At 38.6% G+C, this 13,968-nt stretch overlaps 1 protein-coding gene across 24 annotated transcripts in view; it reads right to left on the bottom strand.

Annotated features, from left to right (window-relative positions):
* camk2g2 (calcium/calmodulin-dependent protein kinase (CaM kinase) II gamma 2) overlaps window positions 1–13,968 on the bottom strand; it is a 90,243-nt gene that overhangs the window by 9,650 nt on the left and 66,625 nt on the right. For 2 of the 24 annotated variants that reach the window (XM_055018823.1, XM_055018829.1), the window contains 6 exons: window positions 13,591–13,631; window positions 9,277–9,357; window positions 6,454–6,498; window positions 5,351–5,396; window positions 931–1,006; window positions 649–743 (listed from right to left, as the gene is read on the bottom strand). In XM_055018823.1, the coding sequence (XP_054874798.1) occupies window positions 649–743; window positions 931–1,006; window positions 5,351–5,396; window positions 6,454–6,498; window positions 9,277–9,357; window positions 13,591–13,631 (384 nt within the window). Of the gene's footprint in view, window positions 1–648; window positions 744–930; window positions 1,007–1,615; window positions 1,751–2,128; window positions 2,234–5,341; window positions 5,397–6,453; window positions 6,499–9,276; window positions 9,358–12,813; window positions 12,847–13,590; window positions 13,632–13,968 lie in introns of all 24 variants that reach the window. The other 22 variants (XM_055018825.1, XM_055018835.1, XM_055018827.1 and 19 more) reach the window with 12 other exon arrangements.

Raw genomic sequence — 13,968 nt, 5'->3', positions numbered from 1 at the left:
TTATATTTTTAAGCAAACAATTTAATGGCAAAATTTCATTTTTTTTTCTGGAATAAGGGTTGTTATTTGGAAAAAACACACACTTTACAAAAATCTACTTTGGTCCTCATTAAATTTCTATTAAAATGACAATAAACTATCATTATGTAGTACATGTTGATTACTACAGTGTCAGAATGTGGCAGGAGCACTGGGAGCGGTGTTATTACTGTACAACACCACTGCTAATAATACTATTAAGGAGAGAGCTGCCAAATTTAAATCAAGTTTTTGCTGGAACTTCCAGGTTGCACCTCATAATGCAGTGGAGAAGGCGTTTCCACTGATCAGTTAACAAGAGCTACAGTAATATGGCTGCTAAGGATGCAGTGAGGAACACTGAAAGCCAGCAAACATGCATGTAAACAATGCTCTACTAAAAATATTTGTTTAGAAAGTTAGAAAATGACAGGGGCTACTTCCTCACTGCCTTCTGACTTCAGCATCACTTATTATTGACTTTTGTTTACCATTTTCTCCCCGATCTGTCTTTTCTTTTACTCTGATATGTAATTATGCTAATACTGATTCTAGATTGAACTTCTGTAAGCAGAGTAATCGAGCACTGCAGTAAACTGTGGTACAAATCTACCAAACTGAGCCACTTACGATTCTCAAAGTAGAACTTGTGGAAGTCCATCCCCTCCACCAAGTTTCCGAGGGCCTCTGGCTCAAAAGAAGTCAGTCCAGGGTCACAGATTCTCCTGTCAGAGGAAAATACAACCTTTAATAATCCTGCAGATGTATAACATGTATATCGAACACAACAATGACTTCTTGTAGAGCAACACATAAAAATGACTAAGAGTCTCTTTGTGTTACAGTTGACAAGATGTTTTGATCAATGACTCGTGCACAAAGGAATTTATTAACCAGCTTCTGTTAACTCACGTGTAAGCCTCAAAGTCTCCATTGTTGATGGCTTCAATCAGCTGCTCTGTCATCTTTATTATCTCCTGTTTACGAGCTGAAAACAGAGAGAGACAAGGAGACGACGATAAGAGGTTACAGACGGTCAGGAGTCATCTGGAGGTTCAACGTGCACATCCCCAAACCACATGCTTCACCTCAGCTTACTGTCTGACATTTGAAATAAATTCCTCACATGGGCACCGCCTTTAGTAAAAATGACAGTGACATCTGAAGTCGCCCTGGAAAAAAAAAACACCAGACTCGCCACGTTGCACACAAAATTAAAAAGAGTATTTAATGCTGCATATAAGAGTCTCTACACAAAAATCTTAACTGTGCACACACTAATGTAAATATCTGCTGCAATTTTTACATCAGAGAACTCTAAATGCTGCAGGTGCACCATTACTCAAACAGACCAGATAAGAGCAAGGATAGAAGTACGTCAAACACACTGAATAAACTAAATGAGAAGATATAACCACACCTCAGACTTTATGGATGTTTATATGCAACAGATTATTAACCTAACATGCAGCTGCTGAGTCAGAAACCTGCATGTAGCTCCGACCATAAAGTCCAACCTTCTGCCAACAAGCGGCTCAGAAAGTTAGAACAAACCACAGGAACACTGCTTCAGGAGCACAACCTGCCTGACACTTACTCTGCTGCAGGTTGCTGCTGCTGCTGCCTGCGGGGGGCGACAGAGCGGACTCTGGTTCAGGACAGGAGCTCTGAGCTGGACTGGGCTGAGCTATGGGGGCAGAGGGGCTGTTAACAGCCTCCTGCAGGGGAGCAGCTGCAGGTACAGTCCAAGTAAAATAATGTTATAGACATGGCTTCTCAGCTTCAGTAAATACTTTAGTATGAAGAATATCACAAAGTTAACTTATGAAATTAGGCTCAAGACACTCAGATAATAGGAAGGGAAGCAGTGGACTGCAGTTACATCAGGAGGCCAGTAGATGGCAGCACAGGAGGGCAGGGGGGAGCAGCGCAGGAAGTTAATGGAAAGACTGGAAGCGAGAATGTCAGATCTTTCATTTATTATTTAGGTGTGGAATTTTAACAACAATACGTCTTGTTTTTCCTGTAGACGGTTGCAGGAGGACCGTTTCAGAGGAAAGGCCAGAGCAGAAAGGTCAGAGCTGATTCAGATAAACTGCTGCTGACTTACAGGAGGCTGGAGGGTGGTGAGGAGACGGAGTCTGGACTTGTTCCTCAGCAGTGATGCACTGTGTTAACCCTGAACTGTCTGTACTAGTAGACTCACCAGCAGCCACTGCCCTCATCACAGGACAAACACACAAATACACACAGATGCACACTGACAGACAGCCTCAGAGGATACTCCTATAATCTAGCACAAACTCACTTTAAACTATTCTGAGACTAATTTTTGACCCACTGATTGTTTTGTTGGTAAAATAGTAGACAAAAAAGTCACAGTCTTAAGCTTCCAGTGTGACATTCACAGCTTGTCTGACCAAAATCCAAAAACATTCGATCTAAATTCACATAAAAACAAAAAAAAAAAAATGCACAAAACATGATGTTTGTTGAGCTGAAGCCAGCGAATACTTTAAGAGTTTGCTTTACAAATGCAGCACTAATGCTAGCACTACTATATATTTATTATTGCATCACCAGAAAAAAAAAAAAATATATATATATATATAAGCTGGACACGCCACCCCAAAGCAGCAAAACCTCTCAGGTCAGTTGTGCTCCTTTCAGGAGGTTTAAGCTCAGACATTAAGGCCAAATACAGATCAGCAGCCTGTTGCACCAGTGAGCTACCATGTAAGTCATAGTTTAGTGTGGGAGGTAGAACAGACCATACAAGTTAACAAGAACAATGCAGATTAAAGATAGAATCTACAAGACCTGAAGTCGTAAACACAACCCTGACTTTATGTTCTCAGTTGTTACAGCGAACTGTTTATTTACACATCCAGCAATTAACAGCAACAACTGTTGAACTGAAGCCATGTTTGTGTCCACCTGAAGAGTACAAGTTTAATATTAATAATATTATAATACAACTTTTAGCTCTGTTTGTAGACTCTACCAACTCCTCAGGGGCATATTGGTTTCTGTAGCTGCTAAGTGGGGAGTGTAAAATGGAGGTTTAGAGCTTCACATTGGTATTATAAAATATCAAATATAGATAAATGTATACCTCCTTAGAGAAAAAAACCTACTTTTTAGTGTTTTTAATGACAATGACATGCACGCCCTGTTTCAATTCTGTTTCATTCTGTGAACAATTTCACTAAGTTGTGACTTAAAACACTGAAACAGATCATTGGAAAAGGTACAAATATTAATTTGTATTGTTAATATTAACTTATTACCACTTTGTTACTTTTGTTCCTCTAAGCAATTTCACATTGTTTGAGCAGTAGGCTATTTACCAATTGGCTGATTTTCTGTGATTATTTGGAAAAAAGATTTTGTGATATTATTGTATGTTATTTGGAATACATGACAGCTTGACTTTTATGATGCATTATTTGAAATGGGAATTGTTACTCACACTGCTTACTTGCTTTGACAGAAACAAACCATACTCTGGATAAAACATGACTCTTTACAACAAGGCTTTGATTACAGCTGTCTCTGTTTGGTCGTAGTGTAATAAGAGATGATGCAGCTGATCAAAGAGAGGCTTTTGGGTTGAAACTAGCTGGTTAAAACGTCGTTGTTGGTGTTAATTTCCACTAAAAAAATTATCATCAGCTGGTGCAAAAGGCTGCAGAAAACTTGATCAAACATTCTGCTCAATTTCTTCTTTAACTCTACACCAACTTGTGTTTTGTATTAGAAGGAGAAAACTGATTTTGAGGCCCTGATGCACCACAGCAGTGTTTGAGGTAGTATTTCAGTGTAGCCAGCAGAAGTTACATTGCATTCATTTAGCAGATTCTTTCATATAACGCAACTTAAAGTGCATTCAACCCTGAGAAAGACAGAGGAGAGGACGAACAAGAGCCTCTGGACTGCATGTTGGCAGTGATCCTCTATAAGATCAGGTTCTGCTAAATCCATGGAACGCTGCCTTAAGTAACAGGATTAACTCTTTACTGTAGGTAGCTCTGTCTTACTTCATTCACTTTAAAAGGTCATCCCTAAGCTGAAGACGACTAATTAAAAGCCTAAGCAGTGTGGGGCGCTGGCATGCTGACGCTCGGACAACCAGTCAAAATGAGGCAAAGGACCCCACATACAGCAGTTAAATGGGTTCATTTGAGGGGTTCCAGTTATTGAGTGTTTGCAGATGTGGATGTAAATACTGTTGGAGTGTTCCCTTGTTCTACACACAGCTGTAAATACTCAGATACTCAATTCACTCAAGCCATGACTTTGACTTCTAAATACAACCTTGATTAAAGGTCACTCTGTTTAGAACTTCTTCAAATCTTTAGCTGACAATCTTGCTGAAAACTGTTCTGGGAGGGAAATTTATTTACTTTCAACTCATTCACCTTTATTTAAAAAAATTATTAAAAAAAAAAAACTGCAGACACAAAAATTAGTCTGAAAAGTTTAAATTCTGCACATAGTGACTTTACATAAAAATTAGTTTGTCATAGGAGCATAAAGGTTCGTCGAGCTTTTCAAACTCCTTTTGTGAACAGATAAACTCTAATAGTTGAAAAACACATACCTAAGATATTTGGTCACTATGGTCAGCAGTATTTATATTTATTAGAAATCGGCTGATAAGTTTCTTGTTCGTTTTGTTGGGAGTAAACCAAGCCGACATTTTTTTTCACATATAAAACAATATTAATGTTACAATTTGTTGAGAAGAATCAATTTCAATCAATCAAACAAAGATTTTACTGAATTATCAGCTAATTTTAAGTGAAACACATTTGTTCAGGTGTTAAATATTCTATCCTATGCATCAATACACCCCCACTGAAAAGGAGGGGAATTTAAGACAACCATAGAAATGAGTAGAAGCAGGTTTGACATTTTGCTCTAGAGTTGGGACCTGCCTCCCTAAATAAGCAAAATCCCATCATGTTGTCGGCTCGTACAGAAGACGTAAACGGAGACGACAGCAGCAGTGTATTATCTGTTAAAGCAGCTCTGTTTCAGTCCCCAAGCACAGCGTTCAAACACAACATTTATCTTTCCTGTGGTGCCCATCCAACTACAAAACGTGCTGGGTCCTGAAGCCTCGGCTGCCCAGACTGAAGCTCTTTGTTGTGGAACAACAGACTTGACAGCTGCCTGAAAGCTCCACCCAGCAGACATGCACTAGCTCCATATGAAGTGAAGTGAAAGATATTTTGTCATTTTTATCTGCCTGACCTGGACAGGATTTAAAATGAGCAAAAAAAGAGGCATGCATAGTAGGTGAAGGTTGGACAAGTACCTTTCCTACCTTTCATCTCCTCCTCTTCTGTGTTGTTGCAGCTCTCTGTGGAACCCTGTCAGACACAAAGGGGGAGACATAAAGGCAGATGGACAGAGAGGGTGGGAGAGGAAAAGTTGGATAAAGGGAGAGAGATAGCAAGGTGACAGTTTTTTAAATGTACAAGTGAGAAGTTTTGGACACTTTGGCTATAAAGACACGGAGACGATCAGACGGATGGATGGACGGATGGATGACTCCCTCCCAGGAGCACAAACCAGCCAGGACAGCAGCGAGGGGAAGCCACAGGAACAGAGCAACAAGGTGTGTGACATTGTGTAGCTAACTTTAACAGGAAAGAGTGTGTGTTAGTGTTACAGAGCTCCTCGAGAGGAAGCCTAGTGAGAAAAAAGTGACAGAAAAGTGATGTGAGTATTCTGCAAGCAACACGACAGTGCAAGCAGCGTGACACTTAGTTCCTATTTTAGTAGAAAGTCTGACATGAATATTTGAGGACTGCAGGTTTCAGTGTGTATATGCAGCCATTACAGACGTACATGTAGGATTTTCTCTTTCATATCAATCTGAAATTTGGTGTGTAGCTCTTTTCTGAAATTTGAGTTTCATTCCTGCTTAATCTGTCAATTATTTTCTCAATCCATAAGATGTTTGGTCTATAAATTCTTCAAAAATGGGTAGGAAAATGTTTCCCAAGCCAAGATGACGGCTTCAAATGTCTTGTTTCATCTACAACCCAAACGTATTAGTTTACTGTCTTAGAATGGTGAAGAAACCAGAAGGCAGTTTAAGATGCTGAAAATCACTGTAACAGATGAACTGATTATCAAAATATTTGAAGTCTGCTTCTGACTTTTTGTAAGCTGGAAAAAGTCATTACAAATGGGCTCATCAGTCAAAACTAGGTGCTGATGTTTGAGAAAAACTTTTATCTTCACTGAGATTTAACCAGTTGGACCTGGATAAGTAGTATGCCATCTACAGTGATAAAGCGTATACTGCTGTTGCAGCTGCTTTGACAGTGAAGTTGGGGAATTTGTTTAGAGAAAATCCTCCACGACTCATTTCCAAGTGTTAGCAGTGGCTGGTGGCTGGAGGTTGGAGGAGGAGCTTACCTTGGTGCCGTCAGCTGGGTTGTGTACAACAGTTGTCTGGGCTTCCTGAGGGGAGGTAGGAGACACTTTACCATGCAGGGAGGGAATGGACGGAGGGGCACCAGCAGATGATGTCAGGGAATACCAACATATTCCATGACCAACAAAACAAGACGCATGTGCGCACACCAAACCAAAGTAAAGCAGCTACAGTACAGCGGCTGTGGAGCATTTATGGTGATTAGATGCATGAGTGTGTCGGTCTGGTCCCCATTCACCAGCACTGGATCGATTTAGGGTCTCCACAATGCATGAAAACAGCCACGAACACAACTAAACACCTCATATTCACCAGTCAGGACCAAGACTGAGGAGGAGGATTATATAGTCTGTGCATGAAGTCTGGATATAGATGTTGTCTGCATCAACATCCAAGTTAAAGTTACAACTGGGAAGCACTGATCTAAAAAACTCTGCACAAACAATTAGTGATTGTTGCACTAATAAATACTGTGGACTCAGTTTTAGTTTATTGCTCATGCTTTGTAAGGTCGGCACAAAAAACTTTTTTAGAAAGAATAATCAAACATTGTCAGCAGCAAGATTAAAAAGCAGGTTATCTAAAAAAATAAATAAATAAATCGCCATAATTGGACCATTAATCAGAGAAAGAAAATGTAAAAACAGAAAAAAATGTTGGATTTTTAAAAATTTTCCAATGGTCCTTGAACTAATAATTTGTGATGTGCGGTTCTGTCTCATTTAAAACGAGAAAAGCACTCAGAAAGTGCAGTACTCCGCCAAGGCTGCTCAGTTCACTTAAACGCCATAGTTTAGACACACTAAACTGTGACTTTTTTCACACATTTTGGACGACATACTAAACTATGACGTTCTGTGCTGTTTCCATAGAGGTATATTTCAGTAAAAAATGAGCCCACAGTGAGTAAAACTGTGACCGAAACAAAAAAACATTCAGACATTGCTTGGGGTTGAGGGTGTTAAGAAAAAAAAACATGGTATTGACATTTATTGCTTTGGGAGCGATGAGAAGCAGCTAAAGTTCCAGATTCATTAGAGATAAAAAAAAAAAAAGATACAATAACCATTTGATGCAGTAATCTAAGCTAGTAAATTCTCTACAAGTCGAATCATATTGGCTCAAAGCTCAACAACGAATTACCAACACTTCTGGGTTAAAATCAGGTTGGTCTTTCCTGCTCCTCTTCCTCAGCCTTGATCCTTCCACAGAAACATTCAGCACAAAGCGATTCAAGAGCTCCAAACACTGCACAGTTTGGGAAACAAACCCACAGTTTTACTGGTCACACACTCCTCATTTAGAGCCAACCTTAGAGCATGCAGCCCCTTCGAACATGGATGGGATGGAGGAGAACTTTCAATCTGGGGCCTTTTAAGCCGTTACTGTGAACAACATGGTGTCCGATTGTAACCTGTGAAGTTACAGGCTGGTCTCAAGAATAGGAAATGTAGTTTGGGATCATGAAGACTGACTCCAGCAGCTAGTCAGCTTAGCTTAGCACAGACACTGAAGAATTGAGGGTTACAGCTATCTTGGTTCTGTCCAAAGTTAACGGAATTGCCTCATCAGCACCTCTAAAGCTCAATGCTACATTTAGTTTATTTCCTTTGTGCAAAAACTGAAGTTTAGAATGACAAATTGAGGTTTTACAGGACGTTATTCGCTGGAGCAGTAACCTCCAGAGGTCTCCAATGGTTAATTAGTTTGCTTAGAAGTGGTGGTAGATGGATGTTTTATGCTAAGCTAAGCTAATCGCCTCCTGGCTTGAGGCCCATAGTTAAGATAAGAGTAGTACTGTGTTCAAATTTTCTAAAATGTTTAATCATTCCCTTAAACTGTTGGAACTATGGTATTTTTTTTGTAATTAATCATTTCCAAGCCAGTTGGATTAAAAGCCAATTTTATAGATTTAGTCATAAATTCAATCAAGCAAAATTTTGATTTCAGTCACTTTGACTTTGTTCTTCAAAATTTAGAAGAAAAATTTCAGTCATATAGTTTTAAAAGTGTATAAACTTTTATAAAAATCTATCCAGCCGTGTGTTAGTGGAAGGAAAACGTAACTTTCTTTGTTTGGATTTTCATCATGCCTTATTTTCCACATTTCAAACCTGAAATTTGCCTTTTTAAAGCTCTACTATGTCTGCCTCAATCCCATTAATGAACACGGGGCTGCATCCTCGTGCACTTATGATCTGTCCGTCATTCATCCACTCGGGCTGCTGTTTTACCCAGAAGTCCTCCTGTTTCACCATTTACTAATTCAAGAGCAATTTGCAAAAGGTCCTGTTGTGATGTAGCAGAGCTTCACCTTCTGAGTTCTCCAGCTCTGCTTTCCAAGAAATCGTAATAACCCCACTTCAACAAAGCTCAGGTGACACAGTTGAACACACAAAGGAGTCACCAGGACGTGGCCGAGCACGACTTGATTGAAGTGTCTGCCGTTGTACCACAAAATGAAAGTCATTTGTCTACCTGTCGGCGTTGTGCACCATGTAAATATGAGCGAGTCCACAGGAGGCTTCAGGTAAAACAAGAGCCAGGAGAGACGCTCGGAGGCACAGAGCAGTCGTTCAGTTTGAAAGTCGTCAAATTCACCACCAACATCACAATTTGTGTTCAAAAACAGAAGCGAAAGAGGCAGAGGGTGATGGACGAGACAGAGGACGAAGTGCAGAGAATATCTGACTTAACATGGGATGTGACAAAAACATAAAGGGGGGAGACGGAACTAAACATTAAAAAGATGGAAATGATGCCATAGAAAGCCACGTGAGAGAAACCAAAGAGAGATGAGGTACCATTGGAGCTGAAGATGACATGCTGCTGTCTTTGGTGCTGCTGCTGCTTACTACACTGTTTTTACTGTTGTTTCCCTGCGACTGGGGCAAAGAAACACAACACAGGGTGATTCCCACTGGGTCTAAAACATAAACCCTCCGGTGGGAATCACAGGTGGAAAACAGGAATAGAGCCATTATACGGCCGATAGAAATACTCCACACACTGTAAGAGGTTTGAAGGAGGGCAATCTGGGAGTTAAATGCTACACAGATTTATCTGAATATCTCTGGAAATCCTCTGCAGCTGGCCGCTTTGTGCGTTTTAAAGGGCAGTTGTTGTATCATCCTGCTTGTCTGTTGTGTACATAGCTGCAAAGTTCCATCCTTTAATCCATTTCTTTTGACTGGAAACTTGTAGAAGCAGATACATGTTGAAATGTGAGCGTAGTGACTTCCTAACTGACACGACTAGTTCCTGAATTCAGTGATAAAACTACAACTCGCTTTATGTCTGCATTAAATGCCTACAATGCTTGCAGACGCTACAACAATTTCAAAAACTAGGGGGGAAAAAAAAGCATAATGGTTAGTCAGTACATGCATTTTTAAACAATAAACATATTCTCAGACTGGATTTCGTGGCATCTGCTGCGGTAAAAAGAGATTTTAGGTTGAAATCTAAATCACACTCAACTAATTGGTGGCTGATTTCTGGTAGCAACAAAGTCAGAAATCAGAAAATATGTGAAAAATGAACAGTCCAGGTCTGTGCATGCAGTGAAAGGCCTTCATGAAGGGGTTTTCTCTAATTGAGAGCGGAGTGTCTGCATGCGTGGAGGTATGTACTGTATATTAGCGCATAAAAACGCAGCATAAAAGCCTATTTTAACCAGAAAACTGCTCAATTTGACCTGACTGTCTTAAATGGATCCTGTTGATTGCCTTCACAGATTAATAACTGAACTGTCAAATGCTGGTTTTCCAATAAAAAAACTAAGAATATGGTTGAAACTACAGCTCATTTTATTTTAACTATAATATTAACTAAATTAACATTTCTCTCTGCAAATGTATGATTAAGTTTAACATTAATTTATTCATTGTCTGCACTTTTAGGTAATAAACCAGGAGAACAAAACATTTTAAGCACAATCAGGTACAAAAAAATCTATTTGCTGTGTTGTACTTTTTCTAAATAGACAATAATTCCTACACTGTAAAAAAAAATGTTGTTTTCACGGTAAAATTACAGTAAAACATTTTCTACATTTACGGTAAAGCAATGTATGATATTGTTGATTTTAGGGTTAAAAACATGCCTCATTCCATATTTGACTGTCAAAAAATTTGTTTTAACCTTTAAAAATTTGAAAATTTACATGAAAATACCACATAAAATAAAGTTTGTGTAACTTATAAATATTACAGCATTTTTTCCATTATCAGCACAACAGTTAGTGTATTTAACATTAAATATATGGATTTTTAGAAAAAATTATTAAACATTAAAGCATATGTTCGTTATTAACACAACAGTACATCAATTTGACCGGTAACAAACTGTATTATTTACATGTAAACTGTATTCTTTTCGAGAATTAAATGCAAAAATTACAGTATTGTTATACATATTATGCCATTTTTCCATTTAAAAACTGTGCAGGACTCGGGAAATGTATTTTTTCAGGAGAAAAAAACGTAAAATGTACAAATATTTTTTACAGTGTGTAGTCTATGCAATATTTCAAGTAAAACTAAACAAAACTTGGATTGTAAGCCCAATAATCACCAGTTTTCTAATCATGTTTAGTGTGAAAAGTTGCTTCACTGTTTAAATCTATTGAGCAGGCAGAGGGTGGAACATAAATGTGGTATTGGCTCCATTATGGGGAGAATTTACCACCTCTAGTTGGGATATTTTGCCCTCTACTGCTTTAGTGTTCATCTTTGTTTCTTTTGTATCTGCTGTACCCAATTTCATAGAAGCGAGAACCCCTTTAATAATATTGTTTTCTCCCTCAAACTCTTATTTCTGTTGGGACCTCCAGGCCACATGTTCTAGTTCTACTGCAGATTATAGCCGGAGTGAACAAGAAAACCCAGTCTGAGCTGGACTCTCCCTTCAGCCGCAGGCTAACTGGATGGAAAGGAGAATGCAAATATTCCCACAGGAAAGTTTAGAGGTGTGGAAGAAGGGATTACGTCAATAAAAGGTTAAGAGCTAAGTGCTGGGGGGGTTTCAGCTGTTTTCCTACAACTCTGAGATGAGCAAATACCTCAGCCTGACTCGTGAAAATGGTATTTTGGCAGCCCTGTTACCGACCAGGAACGTCTTCTAACAGAAACACTAACATTCTCCAGTCTTTCACTGAAGTTTTAGGGAAACCTTTTAGTTAATTAGAAACAGTTGAACCCTCAAAAGGTGGAAATATGGAGACTATATTTCATTATTCTCATCTGCAATCATCAAAATCCTACTCAGTCATTACTGCAGGCATCAGCATTGCAAAACCACTACCCTGTTTGATCTTACAGGATCAGAATTAACTGTTTTAGGAGACTGAATGGTCTTGATTTTTACTTATTAACTCCGGAAACATTATCTGTGAAATTTAGGGCTGTTGAAAGAACTAAAGCACAGTTTTCATTGAATCCAAAGTGCAGACTTTGGTGTTTAAAAAAAAAAAAAAAAAAAAAGGGAGATCTGAGATTTTTTTCGCCACAAAATAACTACAAAAAAGGCTGTTTACCTGCAATGAAATGGTCATGGCAGCAAGTGTTTTAAATCTTGAACTGTTTATCGGCTGAAGTGTGTTGAATCCATGTAGCTTCTGGTTTAAACACAAAACGGTGTCAATATTAGATTCTATTTTACTTTGATAAAGATCCTATGTGGCTGCTTTTGTTCAACATTTGAAATCTGGCTTCTTTTCTTGTCTGTAGGGGAAAAACATGTCAAATAAATGGTGATTCTGATTTTAGGGGCCTATATTGTAATTTTAAAAGTTTTGCGGCAGATAAACTATTTAAATATCAGTTTGACTTAGAAAATGCAATAAAGTAGACAAAAAAATCTGCAAATTCCTAAAGAATACTAAAACTTACATTCAATCTTGTTCTTTTTTACTTTATTACTTTCTATAAACCACTTCTAGACCTGAACTGTCTCTAGTTTAATGCTGGAGATTGTCTGCAGTTGACCAAGACAGCTGTGTAATTTATAGGAAAAAGGGGAAAAAGTAATGAGGGTACAATTATGCAAGAAAAAAAAGGAAAATGGTTGAATATTGATGTTTGCAGTGATTAAAATGTCCAAAATGGCATTTGAGTCGGCGTGTTGTGTTATTTGTCACTAGTTGAAATGGTTTTGGTGACACTTGGGATGAAGGTATGTTGGATGAAGTCAGGTAAATCCAACTGAAACGACGCCTAAAACACCTCTGCCCAAAAAAAATACTGAGGTAAACGTAAGAGATATAAGGAAGAGGACGACCGGAGGGGGAAAAGACGTAGATAAAGAATGAAAAATGAACAAAACGACAGAGCTGATCTCACCATCAAACAAACACTCGAGCTGGACTTCCTTTTCTGACAGACAGCAATGGAAAGGAGGAGGAAAAAAAAAGGGGTCATCGGGAAACAAGGAACTAATCAAAAGAGCAAAAAAAGTGACGCTGCCAGATTGATCCCAGAAAGAGAGAACAAGAAAACGGCTGCAGAAGCTCACAGAAACAGAGATGAGACAGAGGGATACTGAGAAGGCTTCAGAGGAAAAAGAGAATCAGCTGCAAAAAAACATAGTGTGTTAATTTTTAAAGAAGTCAGTTTATTTGTATATATTTTAGGGGGGTTTAGTTCTGGTTTAAACTGCTGTATGATATGGGGGTTTTGTTTTGGCCCTCATTGGTCGTGGCGCTTCACTGCATGCATGGACGCTGACTGTCGGTGAAAACAAAATAACCGCTGCGAGTCGAAGAAAAAACTGCATTTCAATAAGCTTGCTGCTCTTTATTATGTTCCTTACTTTCACTTTAATCTCCAATTTGTGTCACCTTTATCTGCTAACTCATAAACATGATCAAGCACCTGCTTTATTTTTAAGATCAATCCTTTCCCTGAAGCCACAAAAATCTTTAAATCACATTTATCAGATAAATACGGAGCACCAGAGCACAAAGGTAATCCAAATTAAAGAACACAGTGCTTTCTGTGTGCTTGTAGTATCACAGATATTAGACAGTAGTTAGGGTGACACAACAAAAGGGAGTTAACAGAAGACAGGAAGAGTAGAAAAAATAAGGCAAAAAACCCCTCATGGGTCTGAAAACTTACCTTCACACCATCCGACTTTTTGTTTAGTAAGGTTTTGCATGCTGGAAGAAAGTGAGAAAAGACAGTGAGGATGTACTTGTCCAAAAAAAACCCAAAATAATGTCTGAGATCGCTAAAGACAGACTAAAAACTGTTTGGCAATCCCACTAAAAAGTGTACTTTCTGAATCACTAAGAGCATAATCTGGCATATTAAAAAGGAATATTTGATGTTGATGATACAGAAACCGCAAACTGAAAATGAAAGGTACATTTTGTAAACAGAAAGCCCAGTAACGACTAAAACTTCTGTTATTTTCTTCCAGCGCATTGTTAATGTGACTATGGAAGCCCATTCATGCCAAAGGTTAAAAAAAAGCTGAATAAAAAAAGAGTGAAC

Source organism: Amphiprion ocellaris, chromosome 16, assembly GCF_022539595.1.
Source record: "Amphiprion ocellaris isolate individual 3 ecotype Okinawa chromosome 16, ASM2253959v1, whole genome shotgun sequence".
In the NCBI taxonomy this organism is placed as follows: domain Eukaryota; kingdom Metazoa; phylum Chordata; class Actinopteri; family Pomacentridae; genus Amphiprion; species Amphiprion ocellaris.
This window is presented reverse-complemented; position numbering and strand designations above follow the sequence as displayed.